This window comes from Lepus europaeus, chromosome 17, assembly GCF_033115175.1.
Source record: "Lepus europaeus isolate LE1 chromosome 17, mLepTim1.pri, whole genome shotgun sequence".
Lineage (NCBI taxonomy): Eukaryota > Metazoa > Chordata > Mammalia > Lagomorpha > Leporidae > Lepus > Lepus europaeus.
In genome coordinates this window covers 63,248,426-63,276,422 of record NC_084843.1, presented here as the reverse complement: position 1 = coordinate 63,276,422, position 27,997 = coordinate 63,248,426, and the positions used below count along the sequence as shown (strand labels likewise).

Here is a 27,997-nt window from a genome sequence, read left to right as displayed (position 1 = left end):
GCCCCGCCCCCCTCGTGGCCCCACCCACTCCGCTGTAGGGGACCCGAGACTGAGTTAGGCTGCAGATGAGCGCCTGAGTCCAAACGGTGCGGAGTCCCGCCCTTTTTCTAGATCCTAGGTGAACCAGCAGACTGAAATCCCAAACCTTTAGAAACTCCTTTTCTCTCACCTAACGCCTATCCTGCTATTTAATCTTTCTAGTTCGGGAGACCGAGTTTGAGTCTTTGAAGCTGTCAGTCAGGCGGTCTTCTGGGCACTCCAACTGCGGGGTCCTCACGGCTGTCTCTGCTGCCTCAGCTTTGGCCCGGAGAGGACCCGGCGCCGAATCAGACCGACTGGCCGAGGTGTCCGGGTGAGTGCGGAGACTGGGGAGTCTGCAGACCAGGGGCAGCGGGGTAGCAGGCTGGATGGCTGAGGCTCTGGGCCCCAGGAGCGGCTCTGTTGCTGCGACCTGGAGCCGCACCTCTCTCCGGCTCCCGGCCTTCCGGGCTTTCCTGCCAGCTGGGCCGGAAGAGAAAGGTGCACCTGCAGGGCAGTGTTCCCAGGCACACGGTCCTGCTCGCTGGCGTCCTTCTCCGTGCTCCCGGACGGGAAACGGGTCTTGTGGCCTCAGGGAGCTGGAGTTCTGACTGTTCGAATTAGCCCCAGGGTTCCTTTTTGGATGACAAAACTCCTAATGGCCCTGAGCGGACATCCTGTTAGAGGGTGGAGAATACGAGGAGGATGTTGCCGCTCTTCCGAAGAAAGGTGGGGCTGTGTGGCAAAGTGGGCGATGTGGCACGTTGGCGTTAGATTCGTTTGCACCTGAATTTACAGCCTGTTTGAAGAAGAAGGTGATGTCAGTATAAAATTGGGAGCCATCACGAAAGGAGAAGGGGTTGTGTGGAGTTGTGGGATTTGTCGAATTGGAATGTTTTAGGTGGAGATTAGCAGAGACTAGTTTTGTGTACGGAGGGGCGACGTCTGAGAACTAGACTGGGAATTAAGTTTCAGGGTGCGAAACAAAACCATGACATCCCGTAGAGTATGATAAGAAGCCTTTGTGGTGTGTTCAGGAAGGTTATCGGACACATGAAATGCTGCAAGAGTCCAGGCAGGAAGCTGAAACCGAAGAGTAAGTAGGAAAGTGTTGAAGACTAGAGAATCTTTGGGCCGTTTGAGAGAGCTGCTTTAATATGCAGTGTAGACTAATCTTTCATCATTTGGGGCTTGAAGCACGATTACTCGGAGTGGTGAGATGAAAAGTTTGAGGTTTGATTGTTTTGAATACAAGACATGTGTTGGGGAGTAGAAAGCAAATAACCAGTGTGCTAGATTAAGGGTTCTAGAAAGAGAAGAGAAAATGCTGGATGAGAAGGAAGAGGATGATGTGGTACCAGTGGGTGAATTAATTTTGGAAAGAAAAGGAACTTTTTTTTTTAACAGATTGATTTATTTATTTGAAAGTCAAAGTTACACAGAGAGAAAGAGAGAGAGAGAGGTCTTCCATCTGTTGGTTCACTCCCCAATTGGCCACAACTGCCAGAACTGATCCGAAGCCAGGAGCTTCCTCCAGGTCTCCCACATGGGTACAGGGTCCCAAGGACCTGGGCCATCTTTTGCTTTCCCAGGCCATAGCAGAGAGCTGGATGAGAAGTGGAGCAGCCAGGACTCAAACCGGCGCCCATATGGGATGCCGGCACTGCAGACTGCGGCTTTACCTACTGGCTACACCACAGCACCGGCCCCAGACGTTTTCAAGTCAGACCATAGGAAAAGTGGAGCAATTGAAGAATTACCTGAAACTTACACATCATTAGTAGGGGAGCTCTCTACAATAAGGATAGTTTTTCTTATCAAACTTTTCTTATAAACCTTGTGATTTTAACACTGGTTCTGACTTTTCAACAATATACTAGATATTTTTAAGTAGCTCTGTTTTATCTCAATTCATGAGTAGCAAATGGTATTTTTTTTTAAATTCTCTATTTCTTTTTTCTTTTTTTTAAGATTTATTTATTTATCTATTTGAAAGTCAGAGTTACACAGAAAGAGGAGAGGCAGAGAGAGAGGGCCTCCATCCACTGGTCCACTCTCCAATTGGCCACAGTTGTCAGAGCTGCACCGATCTGAAGCCAGGAGCTTCCTCCGGGTCTCCTACACGGGTGCAGGGCCCAAGCACTTGGGCCATCTTCTGTTGCTTTCCCAGGCCACAGCAGAGAGCTGGATCAGAAGTGGAAAAGCCGGGACTCAAACCGGCACCCATATGGGATGCCGGCACTGCAGGCGGCGGCTTTATCTGCTACATCACAGCACTGGCCCCACAAATGGTATTTTTGGAGAAGAGGCTTTCCATTCCATTATACAGAGAAAACAGAAGCCATCATTTTCCTGAAACCAAATACAAACTTTCTTCTCTTCTATTTGAAGAGTTAAAAGGGTCCCTTCTCTTTGGATCACATTGACTCCCAACACCATCCTCTCCCGTGTCCTCAGGCTTTTCTTTCATCTATTCCCTCACTCCTGTGTCAGCTTTTCCCTCTCTGTCCATACCATCCTTTAAACCTTGAGAAATATTCTTCTTACCCTTCAGGAACTACTCCATTTTTTTCCCTGTCTTCCTTTTCTTCTTAAAGTTTTATGTATTTATTTGAAAGGCAGAGAGAGAGAGAATGCTAGCTTCCATCCACTGGTTCACTCCCCAAATGACCACGATGACCAGGGCTGGGCCAGGCCAAAGCCACGAGGCTTCTTCTGCATAGCAGAAGCCCAAATACTTGGACCATCTTTTTCTGCTTTCCTAGGCACATTAGCAGGGAACTGGATTGGAAGTGGAGCAGGCTGGACTCGAACTGATGCTCATACGGGTTGTCAGCGTTGCAGGTGGTGGCTTAACCCACTGCACCACAGTGACAGCCCTTTATTTTCCTGTTTTTCAATTCCCTTTACAGCTGTATTTTTAGAATCTATTCATCTCTCTTTTTTCCTACTTGCTATTTATTTCTCAGGCCACTGCAATGCCTTTATTCCAGTTTTCCACTGAACTACCACTAAAACCACTTTTACCGAGATCACCAGTGTCCTCTATGTATTAAAAATGCATCTCCATGTGAGAAAAAATTGCGTCTTGTGAGACAAAGAACATTATATTCCTCTTATTCTCATTCAACAACTAGTTTTGAATACATTTAGTATACTAGACACTTGTAGACATAAGGAGGAACAAGATAGAGTTCCTGCAATTACAGCATAGATAGCTTTATGTACTAATGGAGGATAAACAGAGTATTCCGAGGTATCAAATTTTTCTGGGTTTGTTAATTAACTCAATCATTCCACATTTTATTCATAAATCATAACATCACATACTGCATATGTATAAATATAATTGTCAATTTCAATTTAAAAAATAAAAATTTTTAAAAAGTTTTGTAGCGGTGAGATTTGATTGGCAGTCTGTGGGTAAGTGGAATCTAACAATATTTAGTTCACTCTGACTTTCAAAATAAATAAAGTAAATTTTAAAACAAATGTTTATCCTTTCATTTTACTCTATCCCTATTGTCAGCATCTTACTCTAGGCCATGACCATCATTAGTGCAGCCATGTTCAGTGCCCAGTTATCCCGTTTCTTCAGTGTGATTAATGTAATCTTTCCAAACATGAAGGTCAGATTGCCTGAGTTTACACTGCATGAGAATAAGATTCAAACTCCTTAATGAGGACTGCATTGGCCTATGAATCACTGCCTACCTTGTTCTTACCTCTCATTGCACCACTGTCGTGTACCTGCCAGAGCAGCTAAGTTTATACTGACTTGTAGATTCTCATAGTACACCATATTTCCCCTATCGTAAAGGAATTATAACACATTTATCATTTATCTTATCTGCTGAAATCCACGTGCTGTGCTTGTGGGAACTGTTTCACTCTACCGTATATCCAGAACTGCCTAGCATATAAGACGTATTGGAGCTGTCTATTGAAATGGACAAGTGATTACAGTATTGTCTAATGCTCAGAGGAGCCAGATACTTTTCTGGAGTCATTCTCTCATTTTGGATGCAGGCTCTTCTCTGCCTCTATTTTTTAAATATGGAGAATCAATACATTTTCTCCTTTAGATACTGTGTTCCAGTTATATTTTGACTATTGTAACTTTATTGCTTGTAAAACACCAGGAGGAGTGTACAGCATTTAATCCATGGGATTTATAGAGTATTTTAGCAGCAGTCAAAAGTGTGATGAAATGACCTCTGAACCCAGTTTTTCTCTTTAGAATAAACTGGAAGAATTCTGTTTTATGACTCAAAAGTCACCAGGAGCACAAAGATGGTTGTGGTGATAGTGACTGTGTAGCTTTCCCTGAAGCTTATTAAAAAAATAAAAGAAGTAATTGCACCTATTAAAAGGATGATGTGTTCTTAAGGAACAGAATGAGTAAGCTGCCACATATATTATTGTTATATGCATTAGGCCCTTCGTGATAATATGGATAGGAGAAATAAACTCTTCCTGTTATAGAAGGTTCAGATGGTTTTTAAAACTAAGTACTTTTGAGGCCTGCAAGTGTTGTGCTTTCATCTCAGCACTGAGGATAACAACAATAAATTCAGCAGGCTGGTTTAACTTACTGTATTCTTCTGAAACCTGAACTACTGCCAGTAAAAACAACTTTGATGGAAACTTTCCTGGAAAGAATTTACCAGCTTAAGAGGATGAATAGAGATCTGGCCCTAAAATAAAGTAACTCCAAAGTGACTTGCTTCAAGAACTAGCAAGTCTTTTAGGGTATGCTGTGGCAGTGAATACTTAGGTCCATGTGAACGACATACTTTCTGTAGGATGACAGTTGTCAGCTCTTTCAATCATAATTTCTCCTCCAAATAATTGATTAAACTTCCTCAGCATAAAAACTAGAACATATTTTGGTTTCTAAGTAAACAAGCATATGCTTCAACTCTTCCTCTTAAATCATAAGTTAAAACAGCACATTCACTGCACTGTCTACCAGTTTTTAAAATTTAACTTAATTAAAAAAAATTTTTTTGACAGGCAGAGTGCACAGTGAGAGAGAGAGACAGAAAGGTCTTCCTTTGCCGTTGGTTCACCCTCCAATAGCCACCACGGCCGGTGCACTGCGCTGATCCGAAGGCAGGAGCCAAGTGCTTCTCCTGGTCTCCCATGGGGTGCAGGGCCCAAGCACTTGGGCCATCCTCCACTGCCTTCCTGGGCCATAGCAGAGAGCTGTCCTGGAAGAGAGGCAACCGGGATAGAATCCGGCGCCCCGACCGGGACTAGAACCCCGTGTGCCGGCGCCACAAGGTGGAGGATTAGCCTGTTGAGCCACGGTGCCGGCCCCTAACTTAATTAAAATTTAAGTGTATCAGTTGCATTAGCCATGTTTCACATGCTAAGTAGCCACATGTATCTAGTGCCCCGCATGTTGGACAGCACAACTAAAGGCTATTTCCATCATTGCAGAAAACTTTGTTGGATAGTGCTGCATAATAATGCATTTATACATCTCTAAGAAGCAGGTATGAGCCATGGCTTAGGATTCATTTGGACCTAGATTTCATTCCTAGCTCTGATACTTACTGTGTGATTTTAGGTAAGTGACTTACCTTTTCTGAGACTGTTTTGCCTTATCAAAAAACAGAGATAAAAGCAATTTCTAACAGCACTGGGAAGATTAAATGAAAACATAGGTAAAGTGCCCAACGTAGAGTCTGGCCCACAGCAAGTACTCACATTTTAGATGTTTTTAATTCATTTATCTTTAATGTATAAAACACGTTGAGGGGCCAGTGCTGTGGCATAGTGGGCTAATCTGCTGCCTGTGGTGTTGGCATCCCTTATGGATGCTAGTTCATGTCTCAGCTGCTCCACTTCTGATCTGGCTCTCTGCTGTGGCCTGGGAAAGCAGTAGAAGATGGCCCAAGTTCTTGGGCCCCTGTACCCAAGTGGGACACCCAGAAGTGGCTCCTGGCTTCGGATTGGCCCAGCTCCAGCCATCACAGCCATTTGGAGAATGAACCAGCGGATGGAAGACCTTTCTCTATCTCTCTGTCTGTAACTCTACCTCTCAATAAATAAATAAATAAATCTGTTTAAAAAAAAAAAAAAAAAACACTTTGGGCCTGGGAGATTTATTTTTGTAAAGGATGTCATGTTCCGTAGCTGGCTTACACTCAAATCTTGGTTCACACTTTATATTTCATGTCAATTTTGTCCTAAGGAAAAGACATATTAAATAAAACACATTATTAAATAAAAATTTAGTTCAGATCTCAACATTGGATATTTCTGTTCCATTTTTTTCAAAGTTTAACAGTTGAGGTTATAAAGTCAACAGATTCTATATAGCTGTCTTTGTATTCACGGGCAGTTGTAGTAATGTCCACATAGAAATACAAGGCTGACACCAAGCAGGTCTACCAAGCAAACCATCTGATTAGATAATGTAGAAAAATTTAGCAGGTTCTAAGCCTGAGGTGTCACAGTTTACCAGATCAAATTGATTGCTTATAGAGATAGCCTTGAAAAAAGAAACATTTTTGTTTCTAATGAAAAGATCTCTAAATCATTAACTATTCATTAATATAGTAATACTAAAACATGCCTTAGAAATTGGTGTTATTTACTTGAACACATACCAAATGGGAAGAGGAAATCATTACTAGATGGTCTTTAAATGTCAGCTGCTTTCATAAAATAAATGATTTCCTCTGAAAAGAATGGGTCAGTGTGATGTCATTGTTCTGTGTGTCAACAGAGCTGAATGAGTCAATTCTGAAAAGGCTTCTTTTCCACACACAAAATTTATAAATTTTGAAATTTATCTTATTGCATAGAATCTGTATTCATGGATTTTAAATTCTTTTTTCTTTTTCTTTTTTTTTTTTAAATATTTATTTGAGATGTAGAGTTTCAGATAGAGAGAGGAAGAGACATAGTGAAAGATCTCCTATCCACTGGTTCACTCCCCAAATGGCCACAATAGCTGGAGCTGGGCCAATCTGAAGCCAGGAGCCAGGAGCTTCTTCCAGGTCTCCCACGCAGGTGCAGGGGCCCAAGGATTTGGGCCATCTTCTACTGCTTTCCCAGGCGATAGCAGAGAGCAGGATGGGAAGTGGAGCAGCCGGGACTCGAACTGGCGCCCATATGGGATGCCAGCATTACAGGTAAAGGCTTAACCTACCAGACCACAGTGCTGGTCTCATTCTCTTTTTTTTTTTTTTAATTAAGAATTAATTAATTAATTAATTTCAATTTGAAAGGCAGAGACAGAGGAAGATCTTTCATCCTCTGGCTCACTCCCCAAATGGCTACAATAGCCAGGGCTGGCCAGACCAAAGACATTCCATCTGGGTCTCCAAGTAGGAGACAGGCGCCCAATCACTTGGGTCATCTGCTGCTGCCTCCCCAGGTTCATTAGCAGGGAGCTGGAAAGGAAGTGTAGCAGCCAGGACTCGGACTGGGGCTTATATGGGATGCTGGCATTGCAAGGGGTGGCTTAACCCACTGTGCCACAACACCACCCCACCATGTTAAGCCAAATGTTTGATAATGATGCTTTTCCATATAAAAGACAAAAATTAGGTATACATGTTTCCAGTCTCCCATATTGACAATAAGCTTTTTATTTGAGGCATAATATCCAGAAAAGTGTATGAATGATAATGTAAAGCCCAATTAATTAGCACAAAATGAACACAACTTATAAATATCATTCAGATCAAGAGTAAACATTACCAGCACCTTAGAAGACCAGCTTCATGCCCCTGTCCGTCACTACTCCTGCTCCTCCATAAAGAACACCAGGAGATTCTGATGCCCCAGATTAGCTTTGCCTGTTCTAGAACATCATATGTATGCAATCTTGCTATGCATATTTGGTATCTGGCTTATTTCTAAGATATATCCATGTTTGTTTTCTGCGGCAATTAATCATTTTCACTGCTGTATAATATCTTATAAAATGCTATAATTTTTCCATTGTGTGAATAAACATTTGAGTTGTTGCAGGTGCTTGCTGTTAAAAATGTATTTTTAATACATGTTTTTTGCTGCACATTTGTACACATGTCTTTGGAATCTGCATAGGAGTAGATTGTGTCACAAGACATGAAGAGTACATTTTTTGAAACTGAAATATAATTCACATACTAAAAGGACATCATTTTAAAGTGTACCATTTAATAGTTTTCAGTATATTTACATAGTTTTGCCACAATCAGCACTAATTCCAGAACATTTTTATTACTTTAAGAAGAAATTCCAACTCCTTTATCAGTAACTCCCTGTTCCTGCCTCTTTGACTAGACTCTCCGCCTGTAACCACTAATCTGCTTTCTGTTTCTACAGATATACCTATTCTGGGTATTTCATACAAATGGAATCATATGTTAGGTGGCCTTTTGTCTGGATTCTTTTATGGTTCATCGATGCTGTGTATTTAAGTACTTAATTCCTTTTTATAGCTAATATTTCACATTTTGTTTTTTCATTCATCAGTTAATTGACATTTGGTTTATTTCCCCATTTTGGCTTTTAATGAATCGTGCTGATGTGAACATTCATGTACAAAATGTGTATCATTTGGAGTAGAATCACTCGGTCACATAACTCCAACTTTTTGAAGAACTCAAACTTTTCCATAGCAGCTATACCATTTTCTCATTCCTACCAGCTGTGTGCGTGGGTTCTAATTTCTCCGCATTTTGCCAGCCCTTGTTATTCTCTGCCTTTATTAGAGCTAGCCTAGTGTGTGTGAAATGTTACCTCTTTGTAATTTTGATTTGTATTTCATGAATGGCCATTCATATGTATATTTTCTTTGGATGAATGTCCTCAAATTCTTTGCCCATTTTTTAATTGTCGGTTGTTATCAAAGTTCTTTATCTATAGATAATATGCCCTTACCAGTTATATGGTTTCAAATAAGTTCTTTCATTCTGTGGGTTTTCTTTACTTTCTTCACAATGTCCTTTGAAGCATAAAACTTGTAATTTTGATAAGACCAAGTGACCTATTTTTTTCTTGTTCGTGCTTTTGGTGTCATATCTTAAAAAAAAATTTACCTAATCCAGGGTCATGAAGATTTATGCATTTTTTTCTAAGAGTTGTATACATTTTTTTTTTAAGATTTATTTTTTGAAAGACAAAGTTACAGAAAGAGGTAGAGACAAGAGAGAGAGAGGTCTGCTCTCTGTTGGTTCTCTCCCCAAATGGCCACAGCACCAGAGCTGAGCCCATCTGAAGCCAGGATCCAGGAGTTCCTTCTGGGTCTCCCATGTGGATGCAGGGACCCCAGGACTTGGGCCATCCTTCTGCTGCTTTCCCAGGCACATTGGCAGGGAGCTGGATCAGAAGTGAAGCAGCTGGGACTCAAACTGGTGCTCATATGGGATGCTGGCACTGCAGGCGGCAGCTTTATCCACTACACCACAGCACCAGTCCCCTCATTTGGGCATTTTAACTGGTAGACTAAACGCCTGACCCTGAAATTATTTCTTTAATTTTATTTTCATACTATTTGTAGCTAATGAATAGCAGTACAGTTGGTTTTTTTGGATTCATTGTCATTCTGCAATCTTGCTGAACTCATCTTTTAGCTCTACTAGTTTTTTTGTGTCTAATCCTTAGGATTTTCTATATAAAAGATTGTATATTCTGCAAATACAGTTTTGCTCTTTCCTTTCCAATTTGAGAGCCTTTTTTTTTTTTTCTTACTTAATTGCCCTGGCTAGAACCATGTTGAATAAAAATGGTGTGAGTGGGCAATCTGTATTTGTTCTTTCACTATTAAATATGATATTAGTTGTGAGGTTCTCATGGATGTCTTTATCAGGTTAGGGAAGTTTCTCTTCCTGGTTGAAGCACTTGTTTTGTTTTCATGAAAAGGTCTTGGATTTTGTCAATGCTTTTTCTTTACTTTTTGAAATGATCATTTGTTTTAGTACTTGTATTAATATTCCATGTTACTTTGATTTGCTTATTTGAACCAACTTTTCCCTCTTAAAATAAATCTCACTTGGTGAGGGAATGTAGCCCTTTTTAAATATGTTACCAGATTCAGTTTTTTAGTGTTTTTGTCAGGATTTTTATATCAATATTCCTTAAAAAATAAAAGATTTATTTATTTGAAAGGAAGAGTTGCAGAGAGGAGAGAAAGGTCTTCTATCCACTGATTCACTCCCCATGGCTGCTGGGATCAAAAGCTTCTTGGCAGTCTCCCATGTGAGTGACAGAGGCCCACACGCTTGGGCCATCTTCCGCTGCTTTTCCCAGGCCATCAGCAGGGCACTGGATCAGAAGTGGAGCAGCTGGGACAGGAACCAGTGCCCACTTGAGATGGCAGTGTTGCATGCGGTGGCTTAACTACACCACAGTGCCAGCCACTCTGTCAGTGTTCTTAAATGAAAATAGTCTGTGGTTTCTTACATTGCTTTGTAAGGTTTTTGTATCAGGGCACTTTGTGACATTTAATAAAATTAAACCTTTTTCCCCCCCACAGAAAAATGATCCACAGTCTATTTCTCATTAACTGTTCCGGTGACATATTTCTGGAGAAGCACTGGAAGAGTGTTGTGAGCCAGTCTGTCTGTGATTATTTCTTTGAAGCTCAGGAGAAAGCTGCTGATGTTGAAAATGTGCCACCTGTCATTTCCACACCTCACCACTACCTCATCAGTATCTACCGGGATAAGCTCTTCTTTGTGTCTGTCATACAGACTGAAGTGCCACCTCTCTTTGTAATTGAGTTCCTGCATCGAGTTGCTGACACTTTCCAGGTTGGTTATGCATAAAACCGGTCTAATTTAAGTTACACAGGTTAGCTGGAAGTGGGGCTCGTGATTAATTACCCAGTTTTTTTTTTATTTTTTTTTATTTTTTTTATTTTTTATTTTTTTTACAGGCAGAGTGGATAGTGAGAGAGAGAGAGAGACAGAGAGAAAGGTCTTCCTTTTTGCCGTTGGTTCACCCTCCAATGGCCGCTGCGGCCGGCGCATCGCGCTGATCCGAAGCCAGGAACCAGGTGCTTCTCCTGGTCTCCCATGCGGGTGCAGGGCCCAAGCACTTGGGCCATCCTCCACTGCCTTCCCGGGCCATAGTAGAGAGCTGGCCTGGAAGAGGGGCAACCGGGATAGAATCCAGCGCCCGACCGGGACTAGAACCCGGTGTGCCGGCGCCGCAAGGCGGAGGATTAGCCTGTTAAGCCACGGCGCCGGCCTAATTACCCAGTTTTTAGTGTATACTCTTTGTTTCTCAGTTCATAAACCTTTTTCTATAGAGTGTACAGTGTACACTTGGCTACTCTGCTGTTTTTTAGGTATATTAAAAATTATGTCATCAGGCAATAATAGGGCCCTCCAAATAAAATTCTCTGGATATTCCCAAGATTTTTGTTGATTATGAACTCTTCTGTATTTACAATCCATATTTTTTCTTGTCTTGCTGTGTATACCAAATAATTTAAAACTTATCCATGTGTGCTCAGGACAAATGAAGTTTTTGTGTTGTTGTTTTTCAATGCTTATTTTTTTCATCTACGTGAAAGGTAGAGCAACAGAGAGTGAGCATGCTTCTATCCACTGGTTCACTCCCCAAATGCCTGTTAAGCTGGGCCAGGCTGAAGGCAGGAGCCGGGAACTCTATCTGGGTCTCCCACATGGAAGTAGGGGAAGCACTTGCTATTATCCTCTGCCTCCTAGCATGCAGTATTAGGAAGCTGGATTGGAAATGGAGGAGCAGAACAGGAACCAGCACTGTGGTACAGGATGCAAGTGTAAGCAGCACTAACCAACCTACTCCAGCACTTAACACCTACCCAGGACAAGTGAAGTTTCTTGCTTACATGCCAGTTTAACATTTCTTTCTTTCTTTCTTTTTTTTAAGATTTATTCATGGGTCCAGTGCTGTGGCATATCGCGTTAAGGTCCCGGCCTGTGGCACCAGTTTGAGTCCTGGCTGCTACACTTCCAATCCCGCTCTCTGCTCAGGGAGATCCAGCAGGGAGCTGGATCGCAAGTGAAGCAGCCAGAACTCGAACAGGCGCTGTAACTGTGGCTTAACCTGCCACACCACAGCACAGGCCCCCAGTTTAACATTTCAGTACTTTTTGGTATAATATGTATTAGGAATCAAGTTCATTCTAAAAACACTTTAGAAAACAGGCATTTGCAGTTTAATATGCCAGTTAAAACTTCTTCATTCAACATCAGAGTTTAATTTCCATCTCCCTATTTCAGCTTCCCAGTAATACAGACCCAGGGAGGCAGCAATGATGGCTTCATAATTGAGTTCCTAAAACCCATGTGAGAAACCTGGATTGAGTTCTTGGCTCTCGACTTAACCTTGACCCAGCCATGGACATTGTAGGCATTTGGGGATTGAACTAGTGCTTGGGAACTCTGAAATAAATAATAAATTACAAAAATTTTGAGGAGTAGTGCTATCACTAGAGGGGTTTCTTCCCTCTTGCTTACAGATTTTCAACATGTTAAACAGTAAGTTACTTCACTTTAAGTTTATTCTGAGAAAAAGTATGTAGCAGATCTTCCTTTCTGCTTTTCATTGTGCAATATTCTGTATATTTTGTTAGGACTATTTTGGTGAGTGTTCAGAGGCTGCAATTAAGGATAACGTGGTCATAGTATATGAGCTCTTGGAAGAAATGTTAGACAATGGATTTCCACTGGCTACTGAATCTAACATTTTGAAAGAACTGATTAAGCCACCAACAATTCTACGTTCTGTTGTCAATTCTATTACAGGTAAGATGAAAACATATTCCACTAGGAATCTAGCAGCTACAATTTTATAAACAACTTATTGGTACTTATGATCTGACAAATTATTAAAGTAGTAAAATTTGGCCAGAATTAGTTACTGGAATGCACTAAGTAAGACGATTGGATAAATTATCCTAGGTAGTGTTAAAGAAGTCACTCTATGAAGCCACTTAGAAGAACATTTGCTTTAGTTATAGTGGCATATTAAATTAAAAATGTTATATAACTGGCATAATGCTGTTATCCCACAATTGCTAAATTGTAGAAAACTTAAGACTAAACCACGGAGTGTGTACTCTGACCTGCAAGTCTTTGTGTTTTATCCGTGCAGAGGAAATAAAAAATTTGTTTGTGAGATCTCAAACATTGTGGGCCTTGTACTTGTATTATAATCTTCCAGCTGGGTTTAATTCTGGAGTATGGTGAGAATTTAGATATATACTACAGGTAGTATTCTTTTGAAATTATTAAATTATTCTAGGGAAAAATTCCTATGAAATGTTTGTGACACCCCAACTCTACTGTCCACCATTCATAAACCCCTGTCTAAGGCATTGACCTGAATCTTCTCTGCAAGGCTGAGTGTAGGAAGAACTTCAGAGAAAATTAGGATGAAGTCTCCGTGTGCCTAAAATTTAAACTCCTATGTAACACTAAGATTTTAGAAAACAGTTTCATACTTTGCAGATAATGTAGTGACATTTGGAAAGTACACATTATAAAATTATTAAACAGGTTAAAAAAAAAACAGCTCAAGACCATTAAAAGCTACTCTTGGTTATTTATAGACATTCACAAAGACAAAAAATCTAAAATGCTCACAGTAACAATCTCAAGCTAAGGAAATACAGAGTATATTTTTGCTTAATAATTTCCAACCTTCCAAAATAAACATATTTTATAATTAGAAAAATGTTACTATGTAGAATGTAAAAATTTAACATGTATCCATAGGGCAGTATATTGTAAAGTCCAAGAGGATAGTTCCGTATATGAAGTAATCCTTGCTGGACTGTAATAAGTAGCCCTCAGGCAGGGCCCTGGACAATCAGTAGAGTTAGAAAAAAGGCATTCTCCATAGGTATAACTGTATGAGGAAAAATACACATGAAGTGAAAACCTTGAGTTGTATTAACCCCTTTAATAGAAGCAGAGCTGTTTTTCAGATGAATAGTGAGAGAAGTAATTTTAACAGCTGAGAAAGTCCTTGAATGTTAGGCTAAATATTTAGCTTTTATTGTAAACATGGAAGATTTTAAGCAGGAAAATACCATGATGAAAGCTATAGCTTTCAAAAATTCTTCTGGAAAGCAACAGGTTGGAGGCAGGAACACCAATCATAAATGGATTGCAAAAGTGTATGTACAGTATGAATACAAGTGCATTCAAAACAAAATTAACAAAATAAAAAAAAATAGTAAATGCAACCTATATGGGAAAATACTTAAAAACTTTAATGGTAATTGTACCTTGTTTGTAAGAAGATAGGTTTTTTCCTAAACCACTTTATGAACTCTGCCCCTCCCTTCTTGGGCAGAGGACAGTTAAGCATGTACTTGGATTAGAATTGAAAAGTAGCCAAAATGTTAAGTAAGTCAAAGCATATTTTTTTGGACAACCACACAAGTGTTTGTCATTTACCATGCAATTAGATATTGAAGTTTAACCATATTGCAGCTGAATCAGTGTGCTGACCTGAAAATGGGAAAAGGCCAGAGCATGTTCTTCATCCAGTTTCTCCACTGAGGCCTTTTTGGCAGCATCTGGTATACAATTAAGCTGAATACCAAAGGGCCTATTTATCACTTTGTATTCTCAGTGGAGACATTTTATCAGCAAAAGATTTTGAAACAAACAACCTCTTTTTTCATCAGTGGCAGCAGGATGAGAGTCTGTTGTGTGGCCACTGGAATTAGTTATTGTTATTATTAACACACAGGAAGCAAAAGATAAGTAAATGAATTTAACCTGGTTTGTCAGGTAGGCAGAGAACCACTTGGCCTATTTCTGTCTTCCAGAAATTTGATCATATTGGTTATAGATATGTCTTTGACGTTTCTGGAGACCATCACAAATTCAGTGAGAAAAACACAGCATTTGAAGAAGCCACTTAAAGTATTTTCCTTTTTTTATTTTGTTTTCTAGCTTTTCTGATAACCATTTTATATATCAGCTTTGCTTTCTTCTTTTACATTTCCTAGGCAGTAGTAATGTTGGAGACACACTTCCCACTGGGCAGCTGTCCAATATCCCATGGCGCCGGGCAGGGGTAAAGTACACAAACAACGAAGCCTATTTTGATGTCGTTGAAGAAATAGATGCAATTATAGACAAATCAGGTAATTTGTGCAAGAGGTCCAATTTAGGGAAAAAACAATTCAGCCAACATGGGCTGAAAAGAAAATTAAAATCCTTTGGCAGTGTAATTTCAATAGAAAGGCATTTATTTTCTAAGGATTTAGAACTCTGTTTATTTTGTCCAGAGGTTACATATAATTTTCATAACCACTAGTTGAAGTCTGCCAAACATTTGTAAATTAGAAATCATGATGCCTTACTTACAGATTAATTATTACTCTGTATACTTCTCTTGCTTGTTATTTATTTATAACACTTACTGCATATCTATCATATACCATACTTTTACTACTATTTTTTATGACGTACTACTAGTAGAGGCCTGTGTCTGACTATTTTTTAGCCAGACCAGGTGATGGTACTCTATCACAATCATAAAATTTAATTATTAAAAATATTCATAATATAACTAGGGTGACTAAAGTTCACAAAATTGTATTGTATACCGTATGAAGAACTGGAAAAGAAGAGCCGATAGGCTCCAAACAAAACGAAAAGGAAGTAAAAGCTTAGTTGCCTAGCTCGATCAATCCAGGCTCTGTATATACGTTGAAAGTATACCCCAAAGCAATAGAAGATGGCCAAAGTCCTTGGGCCCCTGCACTGCATGAAAGACCCAGAAGAAATCCCTGACTCCTGGCTTCAGATTGGTACAGCTTTGGCTGTTGCAGCCATCTGGGGAGTGAACCAGCAGATGGAAGACCTCTCTCTTTCCCTCTTCCTCTCCCCCTCTCTCTCTCTATAACTCAGCCTTCAAATAAATAAATTAATCTTAAAAAAAAAAAAAAACCATAAAATGTGCAAGTATTAAATGTTTATCAAAAAATTAATAAAATTATAAAGTATTTTTAAAAATCTAGTCCCATCATCACATTTTATACAAGAACTGAGGCTGGGGCTGGCACTACAGTGTAGTATGTTAAGCATCCGCCTGCAGCACTGGCATCCCATATAGGCGCCAGTTTGAGTTCCTGCTCCATTTCTGATCCAGCTCCTTGCTGATGACCTGGGAAGGCAGAGATAGCCCAAGTTTTTGGGTCCCTGCACCCACAGAGGAGATCCTGAAGAAGCTCCTGGCTCCTGACTTCTGGCTTCAGCCTGAGCTCAGTCCCAGCCATTGCAGCCATAAGAAAGAAAAGAAGAGCCTTAGAAAAGTTGAGTGATCCACTCAAGGTTGCACTTGATATGTGATGATAATTAGTGAATTTTAGCCAATATCTTTTTTTTAATAGTAATTGATAAAGGGAAAGGAATCCTTCCTTTCAGCTTTGCTTTTTTTTTTTAAAGATTTATTTATTTATTTGAAAGAGTTACACAGAGAGAGAAGGAGAGGCAGAGAGGTCTTCCATCCGCTGGTTTACTCCCCAGTTGGCCCCAAAGGCCAGAGCTGTGCCAGTCCAAAGCCAGGAACCAGGAGCTTCTTCCAGGTCTCCTACGCGGGTACAGGGGTCCAAGGACTTGGGCCATCTACTGCCTTCCCAGGCCATAGCACGGAGTTGGTTTGAAGTGGAGCAGCCGGGTCTCGAACCACTGCCCATGTTGAATGCCGGTGCTTCAGGCTAGGGCGTTAACCCGCTGCGCCACAGCATGGGCCCCTAGCCAATATCTTTTCTTTAGTGATTACTCTTTCCACTGTAGCATTCTGTCTACAGAAAAATAGATTATAGCTTCTATTTCTTTTTTTAAATGTTTGTTTATTTGGTAAGTCAGAGTTAGGGTGGTGGGGTGGAGAGATTGCTCTTCCATCCACTGGTTCACTCTGTAGATAGCTGCAACAGCAGGACTGTGTTAGGCCAAACCCAGGAGCTGGGAGCACATCGTGTCCCCCATGTGGGTGGCAGGGACCCAGATGGAAAGTGGAGCAGCTGGGACACAACCTGGCAGACATACGGAGTGCTGGCATTGCAGGTGGCAGCGTTACCCACTACATCACAACGCTTGTCCCAAATGGCTCCTATTTCTTAAAAGTTAAGAAGTAGTTTGCTGCATTTCCTAAATTTCCCTCATTTTTCAAGCCTATTGTAACTATTTAAATTCATATCAGTAGTCTAAGAAGGTTAACTCTCTAAAGGAGATAGGTTTGATTTTCGTTAGCATTATCATATTCCAACCAGAGTTAGCTACAGACCATGGCACTAAATGAAAAAGCTTTCTGAACTGGTGTAATATATCATCTGTCCACTGACCTGTTAATCGAGGTGCAAAGCTTCAGCAAGTCTGACACCCAGGAGGTATCTCCATTACTCCAGATATAGTGATAGCTCTGCTAAAGACTCAGATTCCATTGATACTATCAGCCTTTTTCTTTCTTCAGGATCTACAGTCTTTGCAGAAATTCAGGGGGTCATTGATGCTTGCATTAAGCTATCAGGAATGCCTGATCTCTCCCTATCTTTCATGGTAAGTTTTGTTTTCTTTTTTGTAGCAAAGGGCTACATTTATTCCTCCAGGTGGAAATTTCCAACTCATAATAGCATATATATGAAATACTCAATGAAGCGATAAGTACTACAAACTAAATATTAAATGAGGTGATAAGTACTTTAGGTAAGTTTGTATCTAAGAGTGTAAAGGATCATCTGAGAAGTATTCCTAGCATAGCAGCTTCCAGGACAGTAGTTTACATGATGAGCCTGGCGTTTATGAAAAGGCTGAGAAGTCTTTGCCTAGATGTGCTGGAAATGACTTAAAAGGTAGCTGGCAAATCTCTACTTTAATTTTCACTGAATAATTACCTGCTTTACTAACAGGAAAGGGCAGGACTTTGTCTTATCATTTTGGACTTAGCATACCATACTGCAAAGAACAATGAAAAGAATTGAGTTATGGTGCTCTTTCACCAATTCGTCCTGAACCTCAGTTTTTTTACCTATGCAATGAAACTAATATTATTCATCTTTGCTCCCTGGTAGTTATTGAAATTCAAATAGTGTATATAAAATATTTGCAAATTGTGAAACTTTTAAGGTTCTGTGGATGTCATAATAACTAATGCTCACATGACTTTTATCTTTTTGACACATAATAACATAGTTAAGGGCTACAGCGTGATAATACATTTACATAAACAGTGTATAATGATCAAATCAGTATAATTAGCATTTCTATCTCCTTAAATGTTTGTCATTCTTGCTATTGGGAACCTTTATATTCCTCCCTTCTAGTTCTTCATAAATCACAAATTGCTGTAGTCACCCTACTGTGTTAGAACTGCAGAACTTACTCCTCCTAACTGTATTAGGAGATCCGTCTTAACAGCCTCCCTGTGTTCTCCACCACCTTACTCCATCTACCTTTGGTAATCACTGTAATTTTTGGTGATATTGACTTTTTTAGCTGCTGCACATAAGTGAGAACATGTGGTATTTGTCTTTCTGTGCCTGGTTTATTTCATTCATGACTGCTTTATCTTTAGAAAAAATACTAATATCTCATCTTATAATACTGAACAGAGTTGCCATAGCTATTATACTTTATGAACCTGGCTGTCTCGTGTTTTCCTGGCAGAACCCTAGGCTTCTGGATGATGTCAGCTTCCACCCCTGCATCCGGTTCAAACGTTGGGAATCTGAAAGAGTTTTGTCATTTATTCCTCCAGATGGAAATTTCCGACTCATATCCTACCGTGTCAGCTCACAAAAGTATGTTGATGTGTCAGCCAGAATCTTCCATCATGTTTCAGTGTTCTGAGTAGAACCTACTTTTCCTTGTTTCATTCTACACTTGGCTACTTGAGTTCATCATGGTTGACTTAACCACAACTCAACAAGATACCCAAAGAGAACTGATGAGAATACATGCCTAAAATAATCCGTGCCTTGAGTCTAAGAGTACATAGTAGCAGTAAATGAGACCATAGTAAAGCCTGTACCTGAGAACAAGCATTTTGGACTATGCATAACCAGAACCCGGAACTGGTACCATAATTTTATCAAAGTCTGTAGACATTTGGCCAACAGAAGGAGACAGGCCTTACCTTTAGCTCTGCAGACTTGCCCAACATGCCCACTTCAAGTCACTCTCTCCTGCCATGAGTTTTAAAGGAACAATTCAGCATCGTAGCTTATATAGCTATTTTTTTCCTTGAAAGTATCTGAGGGTATTTGGGTGGTATCATCAAGACAGGACTGAAAAGCAGAGAAATTGTTTCTTGGCTCTCATCATTTAGGAACTGTTTTGTTTATATTAAATTCTAAATTACCTTTCAGTGGGATCTTTTTAAAAACTAGAACCATTTGTCTCAATTGTTTACACTGCTATTAGACTTCAGAGTTGGGTTCTGATCTGTATACCTCTTGCTGAGAAATGATAGATTTCCTAGAACATAGTGGTACCAGAATGTGCTATACTCAGCTTTCCTTTGTGCAGATGCTAAAGATGCAGTTTTAGAAGTATGGATCCCTACTGTGGAGTAGAAGCAGGGTAGAATACTCTGGACTGATATTTTCAGGGCAGCTCTGAAGGTATCCTAACCATTAATTGTGTATGTATATGCTTTTGTGTCTTTTAGTCTAGTGGCAATACCAGTGTATGTGAAACATAATATCAGCTTTAAGGAGAACAGTTCCTGTGGCAGATTTGATGTAACAATTGGACCAAAGCAGAATATGGGCAAAACTGTTGAAGGAATTACAGTGACAGTTCACATGCCAAAAGTTGTGCTGAATATGAACCTGACACCAACACAAGGCAGCTATACCTTTGATCCAGTCACCAAGGTACAGCCACTTCAGATCAAGAGTGAGCAAGTGTTTCCTGAAATCTCTTTTGTGATTTGGGGGAAAGAGTAGAGGGGAGGGTTTACCAGCTTGTTTAAAGTTCCTATCCAAACCAAAAAAAGGTCATACTAGGCTGTATTTCTGCCACTGGCTGTAGAGAGAATCCCACGTCTGCCCCTGAGTAGATAAACAGAGAAGTGAAACTGACTCTATCTTCTTTCAAAGTACCTTTACTCATCTGTGATAACCCAAAGACTGTCTCTACTAATAAGAAGGTAAAGGCTTTTTTTTTTTAATTCATTTTTGCTTTATTTTCTTTTTTTTTTTTATTTTTTATTTATTTATTTTTTTTGACAGACAGAGTGGATAGTGAGAGAGAGAGACAGAAAGGTCTTCCTTTGCCATTGGTTCACCCTCCAATGGCCGCCGCGGCTGGCGCACCGCATTGATCCGAAGGCAGGAGCCAGGTGCTTCTCCTGGTCTCCCATGCGGGTGCAGGGCCCAAGCACTTGGGCCATCCTCCACTGCCTTCCCGGGCCATAGCAGAGAGCTGGCCTGGAAGAGGGGCAACCAGGATAGAATCCGGCGCCCCAACCGGAACTAGAACCCAGTGTGCCGGCGCCGCTAGGCGGAGGATTAGCCTGTTGAGCCACGGCGCCGGCCGGTAAAGGCTTTTTTTTTTATTTTTTTTATTTTTTTATTTTTTTTTTATTTTTTATTTTTTTTACAGGCAGAGTGGATAGTGAGAGAGAGACAGAGAGAAAGGTCTTCCTTTTGCCGTTGGTTCACCCTCCAATGGCCGCCGCGGTAGCGCGCTGCGGCCGGCGCACCGCGCTGATCCGATGGCAGGAGCCAGGTGCTTCTCCTGGTCTCCCATAGGGTGCAGGGCCCAAGGACTTGGGCCATCCTCCACTGCACTCCCTGGTCACAGCAGAGAGCTGGCCTGGAAGAGGGGCAACCGGGACAGGATCGGTGCCCTGACCGGGACTAGAACCCGGTGTGCCGGCGCTGCAAGGCGGAGGATTAGCCTAGTGAGCCGTGGCGCCGGCCGGTAAAGGCTTTTTTAAAACTATTTATTTATTTGTTTATTTTGAAAGGCAGAATTACAGAGAGGTCTTCTATCCGCTGATTCACTCTCCAGATGGTTGCCATGGCCAGGCCTGGGCCATTCTGAAGCCAGGAGCCAGGAGCTTCTTCCAGGTCTCCCACGCAGGTGCAGGGGCCCAAGGACGTGGGCCATCTTGTACTGTTTTCCCAGGCTATAGCAGGGAGCTGAATTGGAAGTGGGGCAGCTGAGATTATGTATGGCACTCCAGCACTGCAGGTGGCAGCTTTACCTGCTATGCCACGGTGCTGGCCGCAGTAAAGGCTTTTTTTTTAAGTGTTTTGTGGATATATGAAGATACTATAATCTATTAATTGTTAGATTTTTCTGTAGAAACCAACCATTATTTTGTTCCTTTTTTTTTTTTAAGGTTTATTTAGTTATTTATTTGAAAGGCAAAATAGCAGAGAGAGTGGGTAGAGAGAGAGATCTTCCATCTGCTGGTTCACTTCTCAAAAGGTCCTGCCAAAACCAGGAGCCAGGAACTCCATCCTGGTCTCAAAAATGGTTGAGGGACCCAAGTACTTGAACCATCTTCTGCTGCCTTGGCAGGCTCATTAACAGCAAGCTGGATCAGAAGCAGAGCAGCCAGGACTCAAACCAGCACTCCAGCATGGGATGCCAGTATTAAAAGCAGTTGCTTAATCCATTAGGCCACAATGCCAGCCAGCCCCCTTTTAAAAGTTCTTCATTTCATATTCTTCCACAGGAGACATTGTTCTCCCTGTTTACACATACCTATAGCAGAAGATTATGAAACAACTACAGCATAGTCATTGAACTGCCTGATAAAAAGGCTTTTTTAAGATTTATTTATTTATTTATTTATTTGAAACTCAGAGTTACATAAAGGGAGAGACAGATCTTCCATCCACTGGTTCATTCCAAGGGCTGGGCCAGGTAGGAGCCAGTAGCTTCCTCCAGGTCTCCCACATGGTTACAGGGGCCCAAGTACTTTGATTATCTTCCATTGCTTTCTCAGGTGTATTAGTAGGGAGATGGATTGACAGTGGAGCAGCCAGGACTTGAACTGGTGCCCATATCAGATGCCTGCACCACAGGTAGTAGCTTAACCCACTGTGCCACATCGCCAGCCCCAAAAAAGCATATTCTTTAAAAAGATGTATTTATGTATTTATTTGAAAGGCAGAGTGACACAGAGCTTCCATCCTTTGATGCACTTCGATATGGGATCTGGTGTTGGAATTAGCAGCTTAACCCACTCACAGTACCCAGACTTTTTTTTTTTTTTTTTTTTAATTAAAAGTCATAAACTATTAAAGATCACCTAACTCCATCCCAGAAATTCAAAGAACCTCCTCAGAAACAACACAGGACTGGGAAAGGGGAGCTCCGGATCTCTTGCCCTTCAAGGTAGCTTCAAACAAAACAGCTTCACTTTCTCATCTGCCATTGAGCTTCCATGCTCAAGATTTCACTTGAACGAAGGGTTCTACGGCTAAAATTTTCAAATACCAACTTAAATGATTCTCACTTTACAGAAAAAGAAATAGGCTCAGAGAGAAGCAGTGAAGATGGTATAATAAAAAGAACATTTAAAATCAGACGGGATTTGTCAACTTCCAACTTGCCTTTTATTAGCGTTAAACAAGTAATTTGAAATCTGGAACCTTAAGTTCCTCATTTGTAAATAGAAAACAAGTTCAAGTCACATGCTTGTTTTTTATTTCTTTTTAAGGTACTAACATGGGATGTGGGAAAAATCACTCCACAAAAGCTGCCAAGTCTTAAGGGCTTGGTAAATTTGCAGTCAGGAGCACCTAAGCCAGAAGAGAATCCCAGCCTCAACATACAGTTCAAGATTCAGCAACTTGCTATTTCAGGTAAAAGTGTTTGACTTTGTCTAAGGGTAACTAAGTTTCACTGAGCCCAGTTATTGGATAGTTTAAAAAGTAACAAACATTTCCTGCTATAGAAAAAGCAACAGCTCCAGTTTGCCTTTTAGGCTGTGCTGTAGGGCCAGCCTCCCTGGCATCAGTTGTGGAGAGCATCTTATTTCGCTCAACTTCCCTTAACCCCTGCCTTCGTTCACCCACCAGAAAAGAAGTCAGTCATAGTCACAGAAAGTAGAATTCCTTGCCTACGTGGGAATCAACTAAAACCATAACCCCACAGTTCAATAATTTGTGAATGTAGGTGGGACATTTCCCGATAGTGGATGGAGTAGACGCTGCTTAAGGTCAGATTTACTGTATAGGCTCATTGCTTAAAAATACACATTTTATCTATATAGTACTGGTTCGTATAACTGAGATGTAGTAATTTATTCCTTTCATTCTTTTCACACAGGCTTAAAAGTAAATCGGTTGGACATGTATGGGGAGAAATATAAGCCATTTAAAGGAGTCAAATATGTCACGAAAGCTGGAAAGTTCCAAGTGAGGACATGAGAAGAGGCCAAAAGTAATCAAGATCAGTTTCTTTTCCAAGTGTCATTACAATTTATTACTGTTAGATACCAAGTGGGTGGGAATACATATTCTAGTTAAAGCATTTGTGTAGAGCTACACACCACTAACAAAGTTGCTTAGTAGTCAATGTAGGGTTCTTAAGGAGCTTTAAGCTAAGGAGACTTTTCTAATAACTTAGCTTATTTTCTATCTTTTCACTTGGGAAGATTTTGAAGGTGATTTCTTCCACAGGGGATGGGGGTACCAGCTGGATGCTGCACTTTGTGACAGTAAAGGCAGAAGGCTACAGTGATAACCTATCTCCTAAAACAAGTGAACTGGTTTCTAGTCCAGGAGGAGCTGTCTTAATCTGCAACGTGACATGTCAGGTGTAGCTACATATCATAGCTTCAGACCTTAGCCATCCCAAATCAGTAGTTGTCCTAACAGAGGAAACTCCCCCCACGCCCCGACGTTTACAGAAACTGCCTCTTCAAGTGTTTGCCTTATTCAGCTTTTCACTTGTGCCATTAAGCAAGCACTGTAGCAGAAGCCACTTCCACATGGCCCTGGCAGGGAGCACTGCTGCTCCCTGCTCCATCCTCACTCTACTTGGTATTGTATTTTTTATAAATAAGATTTTTATGTAAAGCTCAGATTTTGATTTACAGGGACCTTGCTGCAGTAACTACCATCTCAATTTTGTGCCACTGGTCCAGCTGTTAGATAGCACAGTAAAAATCATTTGTATGATGGGGCAAATGCTTTATTAAGATAATAAAAGGGAACACTACTTCTCCTTTTAGGAAGTTGTTGCAAGCACAAGTGTTTGCAGTTTTAAGCAAATTAAAGTAAAGAGAAATTTAAACAAAACCTTTGCCATCTTCATGTTTTATAAAGATTATCCAATACCCCTTAAACCATAGTAGTCTGCCTCCTGCCCCAGCTCAGCAAATGGAAGAAAATGAACCTGCCTCAATTTTATTAATCTTTTTTTTTAATCTTTTTTGTTATTTTTAAGGGGCTGAATTTGCCTGCATCCCTTGTCTTTTAGGGGAACTCTTCTTATTGCAGTATGTATTTACCAAGCCTGTAATCATAGATTGCTTCCTGCAACTACTGTCATAATTCTTACTGAAGTACTTCAGTGTCTACACTGTACTAACAAAGTACCTGGAAGTATATTACATTGAAGCAGAAACAAAATCCTCAGTAACATTGACAATATCATATTGATCATCATGGTTGGAAAGTCAATCTCAACTTCCTTGGCTTGGTCATCCTGCCCAGTTATTTTGCCTCATTAAATATAAAGAAGTAGAGAAAGGTTGAAAGTTGAAAGTACTTGGTCTTCTTGTTTCCTGCTTGTTCTTACGAATGCTACTAGTTTCCTTCTTCTTGTGGTTTTATTCTCTTGTTCTTCTCAGCGTCTAACTCTTCCACTTAAAATGCTAAGCATAGCCCTTAACCTTAATCCTGTTTATGGTGTCAAAGGCTAGTGGTTGGTGCTGGTATTGGGCGTCCACTATACAGTGCGTCCTTACCTTACCTGTCCAGGGCATCCAGCCTGCTCTTTATCTAAGAAGAAAGGCTACTTTTGGCAACCAATCCCAGATGGGCAGCTAAAGTCACATGGTACCAAATACATAACTCCTTTACCTCAAGTCAGTCCTTATCCTTTCATCTGTGATGTCTTAGCTCTTCAGGTTTCTCACCTCAAAATATTCCAGTTTTCCTCCTGTGCTGTCTCCTCTTGAATCCAAGCAGAATGTATGCCAAGTTTCTTGCCTTTAGCAATTTCTGTTAAGACATCCAAGTACACTGTTTTCCTCTTAGAATTAAATTATTAATTTGATAGAATCCAGTAACTGCTTTCTCTAGCTCTGGCTATACTGTCAATAAAAAAAAAAAAAATCAAAGCAAGAACTTGATTTTTTTTTTAAATCAGGCATTCTCAGATGGGCAAGGCTTTCTGGAGCAGGCTAACCATGATCAGATTTTCTTACAGATCATCACCTAAGATTTGAGTACAGCTGCAAAGGCCACTTGCAGATGCTCCTCTTCTAACCAGAGTATGCTAACAGCCACTCATACTTTTAAGTTTGCCTCTTCTGGCCAAAGACTGAGTGATAACCTCCCCTACTACCACGGCCTACCAATATCAAAGATCCATAAATACTTAATAGTATTAGAATAGTTTTCAAGCATAGAATTCCAGCTAATCTGAGAATATTCCTTTTTTGGAGTATATCCCAAGAACAAATGAAGTAGATGTAGTCGCAATCATTTTGTTCAGAGAGTTCATTTGATGGGTTCATTATTTAAGTGGTGCTACAAAAGAAGCCTTGGAAGATGCTGGTCTTATTGTCCTTAGAGACACCTGGTTTCCAAAAACAATTATAGAGCAGCAGGAAGGCAGCACAGTGAGCACAGTGGTGGCTAGAGAAATGATCCCATTTTAGAGATTGCTGAGCTAACTCAGTAGTCTTGGACATTCTCCTTTAACTCAAGCAGGCTGTATGATTGGAAACAGAATATTCTAAGTTAGCAACATCAAATAGCATCCCTTTATGATCTTTACCCTTTAAAAGAAATGTCTCAGAAAATCAGACAAAAACACTGATGTCCCAACTCTATTCCAAGAATGTGCCCCTATGATTTTGGTGCTTCCTCAAGCAAGAAAAAGGGATATATCCCCCAAAGCTAGCTCTGCCTCAAAGCCTAGTGGCTCTGGCAAACCTACTATCCCATACTTGGCTCTGGAATATAAAAAAATGTGTGGCACTCCTGCACGCTTAACAATCAGCTTTTTAGGGGACACTGACTGATAGTCTCCAAACAATAGCTAGAATCTTCTAAAATACAGACAGACTGCTTTAATCAGAAAGTATTGATGTCACCCGGCCACTTTCTGTCCACTGTTGACCTCCATCACAGCACCAACCACTAGTACATAATCCCAAACGGTCTTTTATCACACAAATCCTTGTTAAATATATATACTACTGCAATCCCTACTTCTTCTGACACAACATTTGTATTTAATAAAAAATCTTTAGTTATCAGATCTTGAGGATTAGTTTCATTGGCTGTTCTGCAAAAGAGAAACCTGACCCTTAAAGCTCTTGGTAAAATGACATAGTCATCATTTAAAGCATTGTTTATATAAATGCATTTTATTGTTTTTAACAGAACAAAAGAAGAGGCAGAAAATATTTGCATATAATAAATCCTAGTTTATAAATGTAGGTTTTTTTAGTGGTAACATCTCTAATGATCATTGAAGAAAAAAAATTTTTTAATTTGCTTCACTGTGTCTTGAGCTCTGATATTAGAGAAAAGCACATCTGGCATAAAGAGTAACCCAGTGTCTCAGAACACTGGAGGAACCTGGAGAGCAAACATGACTTTCCTTATTTCCTCTAAGTAATCTTTAGTAAAACAAAAGGTGATCTTTGGCATAGAGTCATACTTTAAAGGCATTAATATTGCATTTATATAAGTAAGCAACTATACACATATGCTGAGGACCTTGAAAATAATCTTCATCAGTTAAAAGGAAATAAGAAAGCCTGAGTGTACAGGACCAACTTAAGACAAGTTCTCCACATTAGGAACTAACACACATTGGGACTGGGAAGGAGGGACATTCAAGCAAGGGCTCTTATTCCTTTGCTCACCTGGTTCTGGCTTTGGGAAGAAATACCATTTCAATGTGCTAGGGAATGCTCAATCAGCAGTGATTAAGTGCGAAAAGGGAAAAGTTGCCTTCTTTCTGACTTTGTCTAACAGGAAACTTACTACAGTGATAATGAAATATTATACCCATTATACTCTTGAACTTGGGAGAGGATGCTGTGGGCTTGGTTGTAGGTGGTTGAAGGGAGGCAGAAATAACAGGAGTTATTTCCCACTGAATTCAGCAGCACTCTCCCTTAGGTACACAGTGTCCTTCGGACAGGATTCCTTTCCATTAAATGCACTAATTCTTAGGACTGAATTTCGAAAAGATAAAAAGAATCTTTTAAAATTACAGATGAACCAACACCTATATAACTTTAAAATCTTGTTTATGTAAGGTATGAGGGAAGACTACAAAAGTCATGGTAAGAGACATGATTTGGTTAAAAATTAAATGCAGCATTTCAGCTCAGAAAGAACAGCCGAGAGCTAAGAATGAATAAGGCCTCAGCACAAAAACCTCTGCAGGCAGTGACACAGCATGGAGAGCCTGGGAGTGACCCCACTGGGAGGCTGGGCAGGACCACACCCTGGCCCCTCTGCCCCTCCAGTACAGAGAGCACCAGCACACAGTGTGTTTGTGGGATTGGCTACCTTGGCAGGCCGAGGCAGGATATGGGACAGGAAGTTTCCATAGCACAAACAGCTCAGGGGCACAGTAAACATGGAATCATGATCTGTGAGTACCTCCTGACAGTAAAATTTGGTTTGGATAGTGTGAGAGTCTAGAAGGATTAGATTGAGGAAGGGCAAGAGATGGATCCAGACCCCTAGGCAGGGGCTCCTCAGAGGCTACCTTCTCGTGCAGCAGCAAGCTCACTTCCAAAAAGACCCAGGTAGCGCAGCCCAGGAAAGGCAGGTAGGGTCAGCAGCAACACGGAAAGC

General features: G+C 40.6%; 1 protein-coding gene across 2 annotated transcripts; it reads left to right on the top strand.

The window, feature by feature from the left end:
- Window positions 1-43: 43 nt before the first annotated feature.
- On the top strand, window positions 44-27,950 carry AP3M1 (adaptor related protein complex 3 subunit mu 1). Of its 2 annotated transcripts, XM_062215000.1 has the most exons (10): window positions 44-352; window positions 6,909-7,166; window positions 10,502-10,778; window positions 12,590-12,761; window positions 14,981-15,118; window positions 17,452-17,537; window positions 18,645-18,778; window positions 19,648-19,855; window positions 22,660-22,804; window positions 23,271-27,950. In XM_062215000.1, exons 2-10 carry the CDS (start codon window positions 7,108-7,110, stop codon window positions 23,369-23,371), a joined length of 1,320 nt encoding a protein of 439 aa, XP_062070984.1. In that variant the 5' UTR covers window positions 44-352; window positions 6,909-7,107; the 3' UTR covers window positions 23,372-27,950. The 2 variants fall into 2 exon arrangements, with proteins under 2 accessions (XP_062070984.1, XP_062070985.1); XM_062215001.1 differs by lacking the exon at window positions 6,909-7,166 and having other exon boundaries at window positions 50-352.
- Window positions 27,951-27,997: the final 47 nt, after the last annotated feature.